The following is a 13,835-nucleotide window of genomic DNA, read 5'->3' on the forward strand; positions in this document are numbered from 1 at the left end:
CTCTTGATGTCACTGAGAGCTCTCTGCCTTTAAAAAGGTAATTCTCAGAGAAGGTTAGCAATATAAATCACATTTAGCCTGACTCCTTCTCTCTGTTTCCAAGCACCCCATGTGAGCCTCCTTGTGCACATGCTCCATCCTCCACCACTGTCAAACACCAGACTAACATATCCACCTGATCATGCACTGTGAGACTCCAAACTATAAGCCACAGTACACCTTCATGACCCTCATGGTGGTCTCTCTGGGATGTTTCAGTTAAAGTAATAAGGAGCCGACTGACACGCTACCTTTATTAAAACATGTATGTTGGAGCCCGGCGCATTAGTGTAGCGGCTAAAGTCCTCACCTTGAACACACCAGGATCCCATACCGGCACCGGTTCTAATCTTGGCAGCCCTGCTTCCCATCCAGCTCCCTCCCTGTGGCTGGGGAATGCAGCCAAGGGCAGCCCAAAGCTTTGGGACTCTGCACCTGCGTGGAAGACCCAGAGGAAGCTCCTGCCTCCTGGCTTCAGATTGGCTGCTGCCACTTGGGGAGTAAACCATCGGATGGAAGATCTTAGTACTTTTTATCAATGACAGGGAAGAGAAAGGGAGAGAAAGCAACAACTGGAAGATTTTTTAAAAACACTTCAAAACCGAGACATATCTTTAGATTTTATAAATCAATAATTTAATTAATAGATTTAATAAATTAAATTAAATTAATAGATTTAATAAATTAATATTTATTTCTACCACGAATATATTGTATGAAGGAGTCATGGAAATGTTCATTACAAAAAAAAATCTACACCCAAATTTCAAAATGTTTTATACCAGAATAAAATTATCTTTGGGTTCCATTTTTTATGAATTTTTTGAAGTATCCTTGCATTTTGTATTCAAGTATTCTTATGTATCCACACATTTAAAACAATGATGATGATCTAGTATTTTTTTATTACACTGTGCCAGGAACTGTGGTAAATGCACACAATAAACCCTCCCAATAAATAACAGTGACTCTTTTATACATGCTAAAGGAGAGGAGGCAATAGATGAACAGGATAGACAATTTATTCAAAACCACACAGTCAAAGACAAGCTACAGAGCTGAGAGTCAAACCCCAATGGTCCGGTGCCTTACCCGACTTCTGAGAAAAGCTTATACAATATCTGGCACAAAGTGGACACTCAGTAGGTACTCAACAGAAATGCAATTACAGCTGTACTATTCAGCTCTGCTTTACTTACGCTGTGATAACTCTGGGTTTCCTTTCAGATTCATCATCTTTGGAATTGAAGGACCATACACATCCACATCTAACAAGCCGACTGCCTTTGACTGTAAGAAAACAGAATGTATCATAATTTACCATATTTTCACTCTATATCAAAGAAAAATAACCTATCAGAATACTGAGTACAAAAAATCTGCAAAACAAACCAAAGGCACAACCTAAGCTTTCAGGGCAACAGCAATGAAAAGCATACACTGTTTAGGATAAATACATTTTTATGGATTTATTAATATTGTCTAGATAACTGATTAGGGAATTCCATCCATACTGCTTACAAATTGTAGTTCAGGTTTCCCATATACATTTTGTTGCTGTTTTCATGATTTACTTATTTTATCTGAAGATAGAATTAGAGAGAGAGAAAGAGAGAGAGAGAGATTCACCATCAACTGGTTCAATCTCCAAATGGTCACAATGACCAATGTTTAGCCAGATTGAAAACAGCCAGGGTCTCCCACATGGATATAGGGGCCCACACATGTTGGACCATCTTCTGCTATCCCTCCCAAGCACACTGTATTAGAGGTGGAACAGTCAGAACTCATGCACGGGATGCCAGTGTTGAAGATGGTGGCTCAACCAGCTGTATCATGGAATAGGATGCTTCCCCATAGTCCTAATCAGGCTAATATCTTTTTACCGGAACACGATTTTAAGGAAAAAATTACATGTAAACAATGTTTAAAATAATGATTTATAGTACCAAACAAAATCTCAGGAAGATGGATGTCAAAAAAAAAAAAAAAAAAGATCACAGGAACAAGATCATAAGCAAGCAAGCATGCGGATCCGGCATAAGAGAGGCAGGCATGCTAACAAGGACACTGGCAGACAGCCTCTTCCACGTACGTCACAGTTTAACATCCACAGTCCTCTCAAGGATTCATACGAAACTAAACCTGTGTTCTTTATGACCTAGCCAGCTGCCGCAGGGCAGAACATCCTGACTGGTCTCCCCACTAGCTGCCAGCTAATTAGCAGCTTAGCCAAGAATGAAAAGCAGAATTCATGGCCAAATTTTTCTGTCTGCTCTCCTCTCCCTTGATAGATGAAGTCATTCTGGTGCTGCTTTTTCTCATTTACAAGTGGACAGAATGCTGATACTAACTGTATGTCTCAGAGTCTCACTTTACCCCAAACAAGACTCTCCTCCCTCTTCCCATATCCTGGCAAGATAAAACTCTTAACCACTCAACAATATTTTCTTAAAACCTAAAACACTCCCTCATCTTCCATGGCATCCATCTGTTTTCGGAATATATACACACACCTCTTAAACTTTGTTGTCTGGTTCCTATAAACTTATAAAATAAATTCAACAGTTAACTTTATACTGACTCAAACTGCAGTTCCAAGAAAAGCACTTAATACCTCTGTGTGACTCAGAACTCTGAGAGGGAAAAAGAAGGGACTGATATCTGCACGTATCAAAATGGCAGCCAACCACAACAATGAGAAAATAGGAAGAATATTTTAGTTTTTAATATAGTAGAGGTAGATAAATTGCAGTTTAATGCATTTAGGTATGAGCTTTAAAATACATTCAATGAGAAATTCAGATCTATTTAAACCTTATTTAAACCACAAACAAGAAAATGTAATTTAACCAAAACAGGATTCAATTTACTAAGATTAGCACGATTTCGAAACTCTAAAGATGTGCCTAATTGCTAATTCTATTAACTAAGGATCTAGCTTAGATGCTGTATCATCCTAGAATTTTACACATTTTTGTAAGAACTAAAAACTACTACAAATAATAAATACCAATTAAAATGAAAAATACTGGGCCCGGCGCGGTGGCACAAGTGGTTAAACGTCCTCGCCTTGCACGCCCGCGATCCCATATGGGTGCCGGTTCTAATCCCGGCAGCCCCACTTCCCTTCCAGCTCCCTGCCTGTGGCCTGGGAAAGCAGTCGAGGACGACCCAAAGCTTTGGGAACCTGCACCCGTGTGGGAGACCCGGAAGAGGCTCCTGGCTTCGGATTGGCATAGTATCGGCCCGTTGTGCTCACTTGGGGAGTGAATCATGGGACGGAAGATCTTCCTCTCTGTCTCTCCTCTCTGTATATCCGCCTTTCCAATAAAAAAAATAATAAAAATAAATCTTTAAAATGAAAAATACTTAAAATTCTTCTTCCTTAATCTTTTACTTGCATCACTGTTAATTTTACAATAACTGGAATGGGTTAGGTCCTAAGTTTCTAATTGATCTAATAATACCTTCATGGTAAATAAGGCAGCATTGGAGCTGGTACCAAGGTACCCAACATGGGTGCCAGTATGTCCCAACTGCTGCACCTCTGACCCAGTCCCTGAGAATGGCCTTGGAAAGCAATGGAGGATGACTCAAGTTCTTGGAATTCTGCATTCATATGGGAGACCAGGAAAAAGCTCCTGCCTCTTGACTTCAGATTGGCCCAGCTCCAGCCAATGTGGCCATCTGGGGAGTAGATCAGCGGATTGTAGTTTCTCTCTCTGTCTTCTCTGTCTGTCTGACTCTCTCTCTCTCTCTCTGTATCTCTTCCAATCAATAAAAATAAAATAAATATTTTTTGAAACTTACCTTTTTTATTTTACGCTTTCATAAAACAAAAACATAACAAATGTTACAGCTAATATAACACTGCTAGTAGAGTCAGTGTTGTAGGACAGAGTAAGGGTTAGATGCTGCCTACAGTGCCAGCATCCCACATCTGTACACCAGCAGAGTCCTACTTCTCTGCTTCCACTCCAAGCTCCCTGCTAATGCACCAGGAAAGCCAGCATAATCTACATAATTAGGCTCTCTTATATTCTCATTAGGAGTAGTTACTGGGCTGCCTAAATTTAGACCTCAATGAACACACACAGCCAACAGGAAGCAGAGGAAGGAAAGTGAAGGAAGCAGAAAAGGAGCCTGGGCCAAAGGAAGAAAGAACCTGGAGTACACCAGGCCTCTAGAGCCAGCACTACAGCCAAATCATAAACAGCTAAAACATAGATCCATAATCCTAATTTTGCCAGCCTGAGCCCTGGACACCCAGACTTTTTCTGATTATATCTTTATTGCTTGAATTCCTCTGGGTGTGAGACACTAATCTAAGCTTCTTAATTAATGATTAACAATAAATATTTTAGGCCTTATATTCATATAATCTCTATGAAAACTACTCAACATCAACATTATAACCAAAAAGGTCAATAATAATATGCGAATTAATTCGCTTGGCTGTATTCCAATAAAAGTTTACAAAAATTGGTAGTACTTCATAAGTCAAAGCTTCTTGACATCCATTACTTTTTATGATCAAGATACTCAATCACCCAACTAAGTCATCTCGGTAAAGCCAACAGTACGTAAGAGAGAATCTTCTCTTTCCCTGTCACGGTAGCAATCTCAGTAAAGATTTAGCTGTTCCTCTTTAATAGGATAATTTTTTTAAGTAATAAAGAAAATACTTTTCAGACTATGTCTTATTTGTATTTTATATGTCATTAATAAAATCTGTGTCCATCAACAGAAATACTAAGGCCTATATTAATGAAAGCCTCTTGTACTTGGATAAATTAGTATAACTACTTTACCAATACTATTACTGTTGCTATAAAAATAAGTTTAGATTTTCAAGGATAGAATTCAGTCATGTTCAAAGATGCCAATTAAATTTCATAACTTAATCCATTATTTCTATTTTAAATATATAGGAAATCTTTCAATTTAAACTTCCAGAAAGTTTTCTATTTTAGGAAAATAAATGAGCCAGATACAGGCTATAAATAAACACAAGCAGCTGGGTATTTAAATAGTTGAATTTTATAAACTCTTTCCACTTAAGTACTCCTAAAATAATTATATTGAGTCAAGAAAGCATCAACCAGGATTTTATCTTTAATTTTAGCTGGCCTAAAAAACAAGACAAAAAACACCAAAAAAAAAAGTATTATAAATACATATCAGACACAAGAAAATGGTAATTAGCAAAAGTAACTGTACACAATTACAAATTTCGATTGTCATCTTTAAAATCACCATAGATTTAATGAACATATGCAGCAACATAACATAATCTTTTCTGACTCTCCTGCAGTATTCAAACCTAGCAGATAACATAAAATAAGATCAAACCCCTAAGACACCATTTTTTGGGGGGGTTTGTTTCTTCATAACAACCTGCGAAAGCTGTAAAAGGTGACAAAACAATTCAGATTATACTGTTTCATTACTACTGCTGGAAAGCTGCAACTTGAGAGCCTACATGTCCTCTCTGTGTGTGATTTCAAAGGCACCAACAGAGTTTATGCTAAAGAATACTGGAAGGCTTCATGATATGCTACCTTTATCCAAGTGGTCTGCTAACAGAATCCATCAAAACAGCAACAGAATGCTCCAACCTAATTACTTCTGCATGATCTCTTAAGGTCTGTCCAAAGTTCATGTTTTCCAGAGCCCCAGCCAGTTAAGACTCCCACAATCTCCAGCACATTATACTCAATTTAATGTTAGCCTGGCAATTGGGTATTTGTTCAATATAGAGTTGACTGAAGTATTCTCTATCATTCACTTTTTCCCAAACTTTATGTAAAACTGCCATTTATAAGAATTCCAACCTCTTAGTAGAGAAAAATACCTGTTTCCTAATTCTGTTACCTGGAATTAAATATGAATCTGAATGACAAAATAAATAATAGTTGAACAAGCTGACAAGAGAACAGTTTTCTACTGTCTATCTAAGGACTGCCTAAATCTTCAAGTTCAGTCAAGAAAAAAAAAAAAAAAAAAAAAAAGATGACCAGGATAGCACAACGGGAAAAGAAGGGAAAGTTCTGGTTGGCTGGAGCACACCAGAGAGGAGTTGAGAAAAAGTACAGCAAGATCCCAAAAGATGAAGTAATTGCTTTCAAAAGAGCTAAAAAGATACACGTGGAGAAACACTAGATTTCAAATTGAATACTGCCTTACAGCAGAAAGAAACCTGGAAGATTACCCTCGTCTTCTGCTCCCATTTCATGGACAGAGAAAGTGAGGCCCAAAGAGAATGCCAAAGCTAGGCTAGGATCCAAGTCTCTACAATACACCATTAACAATCACCAGCCTCTCATCTACATCTTTTCTCCCGTTTTCCCTCTTTTCAATTCATGCCAGACACACTGTCCCCTTGGTATTTTCTTCAACACACACATCACGTACTTTACATTTCTACCACCTGCCATGACTTTAAATCCTGTCATGATCACACCAACTTCCCATTTATTCACGGTCTCTCCTTCACCATTTAAGGCTTAACGCAAACATAATCATGCAAAAAAGGTCACCCTGTCTAATACAACCTGCTCATCACTACACTACACATTTCCCATTCCACCTTCTGCTTCTCCTTCTTGAATTCTTTAATATCTACATCATTATTCAACATACTATACACCTATTTATTTATTTATTTATTATTCATACACTTATTTATTTATTGTGTCTCTCCCATCAGAATGTCAATTTCATGGGGGTAAAGGTTTTCTATGTCTTGTTCACTACTGTATACCCAGAAACTAGAAGACTCAGCAGTCATGGAAATTCCTTATTTTACTCCAAAAATTCTGATTCACTAGGGTTAGGCTAGATTCCAAGAAACTGCCTATATAACACTTCAAGGTAAAAGATAACCACAACATGAAAAACAGAAGCACATATTGCCCAGGAAAGAAGGAGGGGAAAATTTGCTCTAAGGCCCCAAGTCCTAGGACAAGTAGAATGATAGCAAGAAGAAAACCACAGCAATTAACTGTAATATCAAGAGGTTATTTTTAAAAATATTTTTAAAGGCACGGAACAGAAAATATGTATATAAAATGTTATTTATTTGAAATTTCAATTTAGATGGATATTCTGTATTTTAATTTGCTATCCTATTCCAGCATATCTTCTCAACAGGGCAGCCTGAAGGACTAACCTAAAATATCGCCCAGATTGTGTTATTCTTCCACTTAAACCTTTCACGCACATCAATCCCATTTCATTCGTGTCAAAGCTACAGCTTTTGCAACTATGTACTAGACCTTACATAAGCTATCCTGATCTCTAGCCACCTTCTGCCTCCCCGTTGTATTAATTTTTCAACCTATTGCTCCCCTCCACCTCTTGCAGAAGCCACATCAGCTTTCTTGCTATTCCTCGAATGGTAACTGAGGCATGTTCTCACTTACCAGCCTCTGCAGTGGCTGCTCCTTCTCCCTGACATGCTCCTCCCTGAGATGGTCACATGGTCTACTTTCTCACCTCCTTCAAGCCCCTGCTCCAATGTTATTTCTCAATGTTATTTCTCAATGTTATTTTCTCTGTTGTAAATTGCAAATCTACAAGAATTTTCTCTCTCCATTCCAGTGCATTCAAGTAATGCTGTAACACTTTTAATTTAATTTATGATATGCATTGTCTAGTAACTATGAGTCTATAAGAGCATGGATATCCCCAAACATATATAACAGTAAAAATTAAATAAATATTTGTCAAATAAATCAGTAAATGAATGAATGAACTTATAAATGAATTAATATATCTATTCTTCTATGAAAATTGGTTATTATATAATCCCAAAATTCCCTCTTAGATGCAATATTCCATGATTTCATAAAATTCCCTTTGCTAACTTCTATACTAACATTTTAAATTATAAGGCTCAGAATTATATCAAATAGACAAACTAAAAAATTTACTTGAAGAGGATGTAAATTCCTTTGCAGTCTATTTATAAGCAATTTTCTGAGAAAAGCTAAACCCATCTTAATTTATCTTATAACTCAAGAAAAGGGAACTTTATGAAAAAAAAATCCACGGCAAACAACAACTATAGTAGGCTGCTATAAAAAAAAAATATATGATAGAGGATGGACATTTGGTGCAATGGATAGGATGCTTTTGAGATGTCCATATCCCGTATCATTATACTCTAGTTCAAGGACCAGGTCACTCTCAATTCTAGCTTCCTGCTTACTCACACCCTCAGAAACAGCAGGTGATGGTTCCAGCTTTGAGTTCCTGCCACTAACCTGTTAAATTCAGACGGAGTCCCTCACTCCAGGCTCCTAGCCCCAGCCCTAGCTTTTATGAGTAGCTGTTGGGAAACAGCAAATGGAAAAGCCTCTTTCTTTATCTCCCTCTCTCCTTTCTTTATCTCCATCTCTTCTTCCACTTTCCCTTTCAAATAAATAAATATTGTTAAAAAGTAAAACATGTGATTAAGTTTAGTCATGCATCACTTAGCAATGGGAATGGATAATTTGGCCATTATGCAAACCTCACAGACAATATTTATAAAAGCCTAGGCAGTAAAACCTACTACTTACCTAAACTATGTGCAGATAATGGGCAAAGATTTTTGCTGCTAGAGTCATGATAAACAAAACCAGATCAAGTACAACATAGATGGTAAAATCATGAGATGAAGTTCCCACAATATATGACGCTGCAGCCAATGTTAACAAAGCACATTCTTTATAATAAACATTTTTAAGACGGGTGTGTTCTAAAATAACAGTAAGTATATTACAGTAAATATGTAAGCCAGTAAGTCATTTAATTATCAAGTGTTATATACTCTACACAACTGTATGTACTATTCTGGTACTTTTATAAAACAGGCAGGTTTATAAAGAGGCATAATCCAGATTCTAAAAGAAAAAAACTGTCAATCCAGAACACTATACCCACCAAAGCTTTCATTCCTTTGTGAAGATGGAGTGAAGAACTTGGAAAAAAAAAAAACAGAATATGTAAAAAATCGCCTGTACCTAACTAGCCCTACAAATATGCTTAAAGATGTGTTACACACAGAAAATGAGAATAACACTCATTATAATCAAAGAAGACAGAAATGGAGAACATCAAAGTAAAGCAGCACACGCGCACACACACACCCTAAACTAAACAAAGAAAAAAACCTAGGTTAAAACTATAGGACCAAGTCACCATCTTTCAATAACAACCTTGAACATAAATAACCTTAAGTCTTCAATCAAAAAACATAGATTAGTAGAGTGGATCAAAAAATAAGATTCACCTATCTGCTGTCTATAACAAACACATCTCACCAATGAAGAAACACAGCGACTGTAAGTGAAAGAATGAGAAAAAAACATGCTATGCCAAAGGCAAGGAAAAATGAGCTAGTGTAGCCATTCTAATTTCAGACAAAACAGACAAGAACATAAATTCATTTTTAAAAATATGAATAAAGGCATGACATAATGATCAAGCAATCCATTGAACAAGAAGAAATGACTACAGTAAATGTATAAGCACCCAGTGCCAGAACACCCAGTTATGTAAAACAATTGTTAACAGACCTAAAGGGAAACAGACATACAACAATGGTGAGGGATCTCAACACTGCACCATCATTAAAAGGCAGATGAACCAGACAGAAATTCAACAAAAAAACAATATAGCCAAGCATATTACCATGGATCATACAGACTTCACCAATATCTACAGAACATTTCATCCTACAGACCCAGAACATACATTCTTTTCACCCATGCATGGAAACGGCTCCAGGATAGGCCACATGATAGCCCAAAAAACAAGTCTCAACAAATTCAAAAGATTTGAAATCATACTATGTGTCTTTTCAGACAACCAAGGAATGAAGCTGGAAACTAGCCAGTCAGGAAACTCCAGTAAATACATGTAGGCTGAACAACATGCTTCTGAACCAAAAGTAGATCACAGGAAAAATCAAAATGAAAAATTTTTTAATTCCTGGAAATGAAGATACAACATAATAAAAATTTATGGGATACAGTAAAAGCAGTGTTAAGAGGGAAGTTCATTGCAATTAGTGCCTAAATCAAGAAAATTAAAAGGCATCAAATAAACAAGTTATCAATGTATCTGAAGGAGCTACAAAAACAATAGCTAATCCAACAAACAATAAGCAGGAGGTATAAAATAATTAAACTTAGAAAAGAAATAATATTGAAACCAGAAAATGATACATAAGATCAATGAATTGAAGAGTTTGTTCTTTGAAAAATTTAACACCAGTGATGTGCTACTGGCCCAACTAACCCCCGCAAAAAGAGGGAGAAGACCCAAATCAATAAAAAGAAAATATAACAATGGATACCACTATGCATATACAAAGAATCATTAGGAACTGCCACAAATAACTACAGACCAATAAGTTGAAAAATCAGAATGGATAATTTCTGGACACACACAATTTATCAAAACTGAATTACAGGGACATTGAAGACTTAAACAGGCCAATAACTAGCACAGAAATTGAATCAGTAATATATCCTCTTCCAATAAAGAAAAGCCCAGGACCAGAGGGCTTCACTGTTGAGTTCCATAAAACATCTCAAAAACGAATTCCAACCTTACAAAGTATTCAAAAAATAGGAAGGGAGCCAGATTCCTTCTATGAGGCCAACATTGCCTTAATTACTAAATCAGAAAAAGATACAGCAGAGAAAGAAAATTATAGATCAATATCTCTGATGAAAGTAGACATGAAAATCCCCAACAAAATTCTAATCAAATCCAACAACACATCAGAAAGATCATTCCCCAGACTAGATGGAATTCATTCTTAGTATGCAGGAATGGTTCAACACATACACAAGTCAACAAACATGATACACCACTAAGCAAACTGAAGAATAAAAACCACATGCGTATCTCAATAGCTGAAGAGAAAGTAAAATATAACATCCCTTCATGGTAAAAACCTTAAGCAAATTAGGCAAAGAAGAATCATTCCTCAACACAATCAAGGCAATATATGAAAAAACCCAATGCCAGCATCATATTAAATGGGGAAAAACTGGAAACATTTTCACTAAGATATAGAACCAGACAAGGATGCCCACTCTCACCACTACTATTCAGCACAGTACCAGAATTACTAGCCAGAGCTATTCAACAAGAAAAAGAAATCAAAGCAATACAAATTGGAAAGCAGGAAGTCAAATTATGCCAGTTTGTAGATGGCATGATTCACTATACAGAGGAACCAAAAGGCACACCTAAGAGACTACTGAAACTCATTAGGGTTTGGCAAGGTCACAGGATACAAATCAATACACAAAAATCAATCACCTTGGTATACACAATTCCATAGCTGAAAAGGAACTTGCAAGATCAGTCCCATGCACCATACCAGCAAAAACAATTCAAATACTTTGAAATAAACTTGAGGACATAAGGGATCTCTGTGATAAAAAACTAAGAAACACTAAAGAAATAGAAAAAGACACCAACTCATGGAAAAATCTTCCATGTTCTTGGATTGCTAGAATCAACATCATCAAAATGCCCATATTGCTGAATGTAATGTACAGGTTCAATGTGATTCCAATCAAAATGACAATTACATTCTTCTCACAACTAGAAAAGAAATGATGCTAAAATTCATATGGAAAGCCAAGAAGCCTTGAATACATAAGGCAATCTTTAACAATAGAAACAAAGCTAGAGGCATCACAATACCAGACTTCAGGATGTACTACAGAGCAGTGGTAATCCATACAGCCTGGTACTCACACAAAAACAGACCCGAAGATCAGTGAAGCAGAACAGACATCCAGAAAGTGAACCCACACATCTATAACCAACTAATTTTTGACAAACAAACCAAAATCAACCCAGGGATAAAAGACAGTCTCTTTTACAAATGGTGCTGGGAAAACTGGATATATGCCTCGAGAAGTCAGAAACAACATCCTTAGCTTTCCACCTTACACAAAAATCAATTCTAAATGGATTGAGAACCTAAACATATAACCTGACAGCACCAAATTACCACAGCGAAACACCAGAAACACTCTACAAGACGTGGGCATAGGGAAAGAATTTTAGAGAAGACCCCAAAACCACAGGCAATTAAAAAATATATACAAGCGGCAGTGCAGTAGGCTTGTTTATACCAGCATCACCACAAACATGTGAGCTTGCATTATGCTATAGTTTTAGGATGGCTACTACTTTACTAGACAATAGGACTATTTCTGCTCCTGTACAATCTTTATTTTAAGATTTATTTATTTTATTACAAAGTCATACATACAGAGAGGAAGACAGACAGAGGAAGATCTTCCATCCAATGGTTCACTCCCCAAGTGACCACAATGGCCAGTGCTGCACCAATCTGAAGCCAGAAGCCAGGAACTTCCTCCCCTGGGTCTCCCACGTTGGTGCAGGGTCCCAAGGCTTTGGGCTGTCCTCAACTGCTTTCCCAGGCCACAAGCAGGGAGCTGGATGGGAGGCAGGCCTGCCAGGAACTGGTGCCCATATGGGATCCTGGTGTGTTCAAGGCGAAGACTTTAGCCGCTAGGCCACCGCACCAGGCCCTCCATTACAATCTTATGGAGCCTCAGTGATATATATATATATATATATATTGCGTGCAATATATATACAAATACATATATACACATATACATATATACATATACATATATGTGTGTGTGATATATTAAATATATATAATAAATATAATGTAAATGTGTAATATATATATTACACACATACACACATATGGAACCTGTCTGTTGCTAACTGAAATGTCACACATAGCATATGATTGGACACTGTCTAAATCTCTAAATACTAAAACTACAATGTGGTATAAAAATCTATCCAAAAAGTTAGTAATTTTTAAAATCTGTTCACTAGGAAGATCAGTTACAATAGGATTTTAAAAAAAAAAAAAACACTGCATAGAAGTTCAAGGACTTGAAAAAAAATTCTTCCCAGAGCAGGATATACAGCACCTTAACAAGCAACAATTACTTTAAGCTCTACATTTTCATTCAGAAAGTAACAGGGAGACATGCATTTGATTAAGATGAAGAAAAGAAAACCTTAAAGCCTTGATATTTATTTTTTTTAAAAAAAATGTCCTAATGGTCTTATAAGTAAAGACTTCAAATGCAGAGAAAATTAAAGCATTTTATCACAATGGAATGTTTACAAAACAGAAAAAGATGCATACAGCCAAACAGCCCTAGAAATAAGTCATCTTATTTGTAATATCAATTGGTCACTTTGTTGGCAGAAGCTAAGCCAGGGGACCTAGAAACCTAATTAAACAAGAACCTTTCCCAAAACAGATAGAGCACTGCAGCACAGCACTGAAAAACCAACATCAATTCATTATGTGTCCCTAAGCCAAACTGCAATACATAAAACAGCACTTACAGTCCTGACACCAGCTATCCAAGGAAAAGCAGTCACAGGATTCAGACACACAACCCCTTGATCTATCCTCCAAGCTCAAAAACACAGCAACTAAACAGCTGGTTCTGACGTCCAAACTCCAAGTACTCTGCTCTGTTTCTCTTGGTGCCCTTCCAACACAGCCCTGCCGAGAACTCAGGGCTTTCCTGATTGATCAAGTGCATAAAATAGCAGACTGGCACAGTGACATAGAAGGTAAAGCTGCAATCTGCTACACCAGAATCCCATTGTGCCCTGGTTGCTCAACTTTCAACCAAGCTGTCTATTAATAGCCTAGGAAAAGCAATGAAAGATGACCTGAGTGTTTGGGTCCCTATGAAACCAAACCCCTG

At 37.0% G+C, this 13,835-nt stretch overlaps 1 protein-coding gene across 2 annotated transcripts in view; it reads right to left on the minus strand.

Annotated features, from left to right (window-relative positions):
* NUBPL (nucleotide binding protein like) overlaps positions 1-13,835 on the minus strand; it is a 210,199-nt gene that overhangs the window by 149,289 nt on the left and 47,075 nt on the right. For both annotated transcript variants that reach the window (XM_040969171.1, XM_040969170.1), the window contains exon 4: positions 1,239-1,329. In XM_040969171.1, coding sequence (XP_040825105.1) covers positions 1,239-1,329 — 91 coding nt within the window. The remainder of the gene's footprint in view (positions 1-1,238; positions 1,330-13,835) is intronic.

This window comes from Ochotona curzoniae, unplaced genomic scaffold (genome assembly GCF_017591425.1).
Source record: "Ochotona curzoniae isolate NIBS_2020 unplaced genomic scaffold, NIBS_Ocur_1.0 scaffold_4701, whole genome shotgun sequence".
NCBI lineage: Eukaryota > Metazoa > Chordata > Mammalia > Lagomorpha > Ochotonidae > Ochotona > Ochotona curzoniae.